At 40.7% G+C, this 6,895-nt stretch overlaps 1 protein-coding gene across 1 annotated transcript; it reads right to left on the bottom strand.

Moving 5' to 3' along the window:
- LOC124655910 lies at positions 1-5,896 on the bottom strand. Its single transcript, XM_047194738.1, has 18 exons — positions 5,824-5,896; positions 5,588-5,719; positions 5,369-5,490; positions 4,995-5,267; positions 4,704-4,837; positions 4,146-4,219; positions 3,947-4,057; positions 3,727-3,857; positions 3,357-3,635; positions 3,057-3,193; positions 2,461-2,540; positions 1,584-1,757; positions 1,375-1,502; positions 1,018-1,293; positions 760-881; positions 351-392; positions 197-259; positions 1-106 (listed from the first exon to the last, which is right to left on the bottom strand). Exons 1-18 carry the CDS (start codon positions 5,894-5,896, stop codon positions 1-3), a joined length of 2,457 nt encoding a protein of 818 aa, XP_047050694.1.
- Positions 5,897-6,895: the final 999 nt, after the last annotated feature.

Here is a 6,895-nt window from a genome sequence, read left to right as displayed (position 1 = left end):
TTAACAGCAATGCCGCCTGGGTTGAGGTAAATGCCGTTTGCGAAGATGCGAACGGTCGGGCACGAGTTCATCACAAAAGAGACGACGTGGCTCAGGCAACGGCCATCTGTTGTGAGCAAGAAAGTACAAGTCAACAAGGATATCTATTTTAAACAATGTACATATAGATAGTATTAACATGTGTAAGAAGGAATACTTGTTTCCGTCAACCGCTGCAATAGTATCAGCATTTCTGTGTGTCCAGCCAGGCAACAACCATCTGTTGTTGATCATCCATTTCAGAAAGGATGTGAGTTACGGAACAAATTTATTTCAAACAATATGTGCATATCGTATTTAAGAAAGAGTACCTGTTTTCAACACCCTCAACAATACTATCATCTGCGCTACTCCTGCAAGTACAACCAAAAATAATTTTACCACGAGAAAACATGTTTGTTTAAACCAATGACACATCAGCTTAATGCATTGAAAATAGACTAGGAGAAGGCATGGGGAGGGGATAGGGATACGTATGGTATGAAAGTATGATAATAACAGATAACAATAGAACACACCGATGAATTAAGTTATCGGAATCATGTATCATTAGATCACTACATCAGTGCACATTATTACACTTTGGGCACACACAAGTGTATAGCACATACACATTGTCATGTCAGCTCAAACCAATTTTGCCCAAATAATGTTTAAGTAAAAATGATTGAACTAAGTGAAAACTAGAGATGAATGTTTTATTTTTTTTAAAAGACATACCATTTGTTATTTAAGAGGCGGCGAATAACATCCCTCGGCAAGAATGGAGTTTCTTCCTCATCATAAAAGTTAATTCCAACAAAATTTCCATCAGTGTCAATAAGAGGCCCCCCAATTCCAGCCTAGCAAAACAAAGGTACCAACATACAAGAGTTACGCACAGATATCATTTCATAGATGTAGCGATAGCTTATGTTATTATTCCAATGCTAATAATTTTGGCATGCTAAAGGCACTGTGGAAGTCCACAAGAAATACCTTGGTGATTTTACAGGTGGAGACGCAGAGTTCTTGGCAATCAAGTTCGCTTTGTTTGTCAATCAGCACCTTGCCCTCGACAGCCATTAGTCTGCGATGCGCAAAAAGACTACCCACAGATATTACGTCCATGGACGAGGTAACTGGATCACCACTGATTTTTATTGTCCGAGGACGCCAGAATCCCATGATCTCAACAAGAGCAACATTGTAGTGTAAATTATAACACTTCAATATCCCTACGACTCGAAATCCATCTGGAAGGCAAACTTCAATCTACAATGACAAGGTTATATTAACCAGTATCTGAAATGAAAAGGCAGATAATAATAATTGATATCAATTAGCAGTAACAACCCTCAAGTTATCATCAATCATGTGTGCACTGCCAAGAACTCTAACCAAACTTGCTGAAGTCAGAATTGTTGCAGAGCATGCTTTCTCCTTTATAAATATACCTGTGCAAGAAAACTTTTTTGCAAATCCTACAGAGAGAATCATTTCAGTTACCAATCAATGATCAATTAAAACATGGGAAAGTAAGGACTGTATAACAGAGTCATCACCATTGAATGAAGCAAGTGAGACAACACTTTGATTCATTTCTGAAGCGAGACATTTGCTTGATTCTGAAGCAAGTGAGTAGGCACTTCGAGCCATTTCTAAACCAGCACATTTGAATGGTTTCCTCAGGATATCCTTCCTGAATGTAGCATCGAGACGATTAATGTATTGCCCTCCTAGATACACAAGTTAAAAGTGTTTGATAAAGTTTTTCAAGTGTGTATGTGCAACATAAGGAACTACTAAGCAAAATAAGTACAAATTTATTGGCTGCCAAGGGGTCACGGTAGACCATTGTAGTTTCAATATGTAATCCAAGAATATTGGAGTCTGATGGCTCCCTGACTGGTGGGGTTATGAATCCACCATTTCCACATCTTGTTTAAGGGTTTGCCAATTATGTCACATGAGTATTCCTCACAGTTTCGATGTTTCTATGTTATCTTGTTTTCCTAACTCCAAGTCAGTTGTGCCCATGGATTTGCAGAGTGATGTGTCACATGGATGGTTAAATTTACTTCTATGATTTCCATAGCAACAAGCAGGCATTCAAATAGCTTATCAAATAAATAAATTGTGAAGACATAATACTAGTGCTAATCAGTCGGTATGTTTTTGCTATGTAAGAACACTATATGACTACACACCAAGTTAGTGGATAGGGTCCCCATAGTCCCCCAGTTAGGTTGTTTATCACGTAAAAATGGGAATCTATCGTTAAGCTTGGCCATGGACCCTGTATGAGGAACACAATCAAACTTTTCCTGTCTTCCTCCTCCCTGAGTTCAACGGCTGTCAAAGGGACAGCCGCGCCTCCTGGGTTCAGGGCTGCCTCATGCTGGACTTGCAGCTAGTATCATACGTAATAAATTTGCTCACGTCCTGGCATGAGGAAACATGATTCTCCATAACGACTTTTAATTCTTTCTCTTACAGCATCCTCAACATCTTCCTCAACACTGCAGCACAATATAGAAAACTCACTGTGAAAATCAACAAAAAACGATATCACAGACCATACACAAAATGGAGCTATTGAACAAGGGAAATATAGAACAAGGGAGCGCCAAACGGGTGCAGATATTTTACAGCAAAGAAATTTAAGAAAATCAACAACAATTTCACCATGGGTCTAGTTTAATGCAAGTTCAGAGTGTAGCAGAAATATGTATTAGCGCCAGACTAAACTAACAACCATAATCTAATACAGTGAAAATGCAGCTTGCTGGGCTACCGGAAGAGATGGTCACAGATGCAGAACAACAGGAGAAGTCAAAACCCACAAGTACAAAATAGCTAATGGGGCAGTTTCGAGTACAGATTCGTAAACCTCAGAAGCTGCTGTTTGGCTTTCAGAATACCTTACACAAACTCAAATAGAAATAGGGCAGGGAGATGTAGTATAGGATGCAGTGAGAGAGAAACATGGGCAAGCCGAACAGTGTGTGGTTCATCAATACTGAAAGTGCACATACCTGACCATCCCGCGAAACCACATGAATGTACGAATTGAAGGCCTTCGTACGTAGGGGGTCTTTCTTTGTTCTGTACCAGAGCAGTTCATCCCAACAAAGTTGCCATCAAAATCAACTAGGGGACCTCCAATCCCCACCTAGCACAAACATGAGGATGAAGTTATGCATGAAAAATGCAATTCATAATGCCCGAAACTAAGGACATGCATCAGCACATACAATGATAGAATATAGATTAAGCCACTCATACCATCATACAGTTATTTATTTGAACTGTACAAACTAAAGCAGCTAGCTCACCTCGTGGATTTGGCATGTGCTTAGCATTTTCTCATCGGTATGAGCACATACAGAGGCAAGATCTACTCCGCCTGTGGTCTTTAATTTTCCCGAATCAAAGTAGCGCCATATAGCTGCTACCTTCCTATAAGGCTCAAACTGCATGACACGATCAATACTTAGATGGCTTAGATGGGCGGCAGAAACGTTGTTGATTTTGACGATGAAAAAGTCAATATATCTCTCAGGATCCTCTATCCACCCAGTGACAGTCTTATTATTCGGAAGGCGTACTTCAATCTGAAATGAGCACAGGGCAATGGCTGTACTGAATTAATCATTACAGGTGTAGCATATATATTAGCATAATTAACAATCCAGAAAACGTTACCCTCAATCTTTCAGTGATTGTCCTTCTAGGCCAAGTATAGGGAATCAAATTTATCGATGTTAGTAAATACGTAGCATCAGAACATGAGCTCTCAATGCATATTCCTGTGCATTCGCATAACTTGGTATTACCTGGAGAGGGAGAGTCATAAGTGCAAACTAAATAGCTGATCACCAAAAACAAATTATAATGAGAAATTATTAACAGTATAATCACAAACCATCGAATGAGGCTAGCGCCACAACACTCATGCTTAATCTGGAAAGTACTTCCTTACTCAAGGCGCCTTTTCTGGATTTACTCAATCTCGCTACGGACTTAGCACTCAAACCTAGTTAATTGAAATAAAATCATGTGATACAGATAATAGATCGGTCAACTAGGAATAGTCAGGAAAAGGAGGCAAAAAATGGACTCACTTGGCCTAATTGCTTTCATCTCACTGTTCATTCTTGCCCTTGCAGCATCATCAACCCCTTCCTTAACTCTAACACTGCAGCGCAACATAGAAAACTCAAAGTGATAAATCCACAAAAGCGATATATTGCAACCACATACACAAAATGAGCTATTAAACAAGGGAAATTTAGAACAAGAAGGAATCCCAATAAATAACATATATTTCACAGGAGAAATTTAAGAAAATATTAAACAATTTCCCCATAGGTCTTCTTAAATGTAAATTTAAGTATACCAGAAATATGTATTAAAGCTGGCATTGAAATAACAACCTTAATCAAGTGAAGTGCAGATCTAAACAATTTAAGGATGGAAACACATGAGTAGAAAAATAGCTAATGGGACAGTTTTTGGGATAAACTAACCTTGGAAGCTGCTCTTTGCCTTTCAGAATGATACACCTTGCACACAAATTCAAATAAAAATAGAAGGGATATGTAGAATAGGATGCAGTAAGAGAGATGCATGGGTAAGCCAAAGAGGGAAGGGCAGTTCATCAATAATGAAAGTGTACATACCTGGCCAACCCGTGACGCGCCAAGGATCGAAGAATTCGTTCCCTTCGCAAGTAGGTAGTCTTTTCCATTTTGGTATGAGAGTTCATCCCAACAAAGTTCCCATTAAAATCAACAAGGGGGCCTCCAATCCCCGCCTAGCGCAGAAGTGACAATGAAATTAAACAGAGAAAATGCAATTCATAATGCCTGAAACTAAGGATATATGCATCAGTGAATTCAATGATAGAATATACTATTAAGCCATTTACACCATCATACAGTTACTTATTTGAACTGTAGGAAGCAGCTCACCTTGTGGATCCGGCACGTGCTTAGGATTGTCTCAGCGGTTAGAGGGCTTGGAGGGGCAAGATTTAGTCCGCTTGTAGCCATTAAAATTCCTGAACTGAAACAGCGCCATACAGCTGCTACCTTCGTATGAGGCTCAAACTGCATGCCATGATCAAGACTTGCGGCACCAACTCCAGACAAGTTCTTGATGTTGACAATGAAAAAATCAGCATCTATCCTACAATCCTCTATCCGTCCAGTAACAATCCGATCATTTGGAAGGCGCACTTTAATCTGAAATGAGCGCAAGGTGAATTAGTGATTACAGGTGACTGCAACATATATATAAGCATAATTATTTAATAGTCCAGGAGAGGAGTAGGGAAAAAAGTTACCGTCAAACTTGCAGCTGGCCGAGTATGTGGAATCAACCGTCTCGCTGTCAGGATTGTAGCTTCAGAATCAGAACATGAGGTTTCAATGCATATGCCTGTGCATTCGCGTAACTTGGTATCACCTACGTACAGAGACAAAGTAACACGTACAGACTGAATAACTGGTCCTTGAAAAACAGGCAACGTGAAAAAGTATTAACCGTGAGTATAATCACCAACCATCGAAGGAAGCAAGCGACACAACACTCCTACGCAATCTTGAAACTACTTGATCGCTGAGTTCACTCAGGGCGCCCGGACAGGATACGCTCGCGCTACCCGGTGCTGCTACGGAGGTGCTACCATCCAAACCTAGTTAATCGAAAATAAAATCGTGTGTGATACAGTTAACAGAAGCGTCGACTTATTGTCATGAATATGTACTTGCAGGAAAGGGAAACAGCATGGACACTCACTTGGCCTAGCTACCCTTTTGTAACGGTGTTGACCTTCATTGTCTCTCATCAGCCGGCGCTTCTTGTTTTCCATCATCGGTCTTTTTAAGCCAGACTAAGCAGCATGGAAGAAAATTCAAACACTGATTTAGACTTTAGAGACGCTGAGGGCAGAATTTGATTTGGATTTGGATGGATTGAATAGGAGGCAGAAGGGGCGAACGGGGGCACAGAGGCGGGTGGAGAAGGAGGAGGCCCGAGAGAAGGCGGCGGTATTACTGCCGACCGATGATGACGAGGGGTCGCTTGCCCAAGAGATCGAGTCGGGCCGCGAGTCCGTGACCGGCCACAGGACACAAGGGAAGAAGAAGAGGATGGGCCGATGGGGACTGCAGCCCGAGACCGCATGCCAGCCTCGTTCGCCTTTTTTTCTTTTACAAAATTTGTTGTTATTCCAGCGGTCCAGCCCTAAATACTTCTCGTAGATTTAAGCAAATGTATATGTTAAAATGTGTTTAGATTTATTGAACCTTTGTCAAGTATTTAGAGTCAAAGGAAGTGATGACTATAGCGTGTATATGGTGCGTGAGTATAAATTTGGCATATGCTTATGCTTGTGAGAAGATGGATGTAGGGGATTGAACTTGACGCAACTTAGATACCGTGCTAGTATCTAAGTCACGTGCCACAAATTTTCTCCATCTCCCTCTGGCACGACATCTTTTGTTTTCTCAAATATTTCTGTGTGATCCTTCTATATCTTGCATGAGCAGTGCGGCCAAGCACTACACCACTTGATCATGGTGCGCGATCATGTGCGCTTGCGACAAGTTATGATGTCAGACTAGCGGGAGGTGTCACACGTTAAGGTGCCTCATTGCAGTGAATGCCCTTGTTTTATCCTAGTATGTCAGCAAGATCTTATATCGAGTAAGTTGCATAACCAAATGTGTCGGCGTTGGCTGGCCACATTTATGGAAAACAAAAACGTAATTTAAGCCATTCGTGCCAATTTTGTTTTTGGTATTTCTTTATGTGATTTTCTTTCTAGGGTGTATCCTGGAAAGATGTTTGTAATTGTTTCTCTCCCACA

Source organism: Lolium rigidum, chromosome 5 (genome assembly GCF_022539505.1).
Source record: "Lolium rigidum isolate FL_2022 chromosome 5, APGP_CSIRO_Lrig_0.1, whole genome shotgun sequence".
Lineage (NCBI taxonomy): Eukaryota > Viridiplantae > Streptophyta > Magnoliopsida > Poales > Poaceae > Lolium > Lolium rigidum.
The sequence above is the reverse complement of the archived record's forward strand: the minus strand, read 5'-3'. Positions and strand labels throughout refer to the sequence as shown.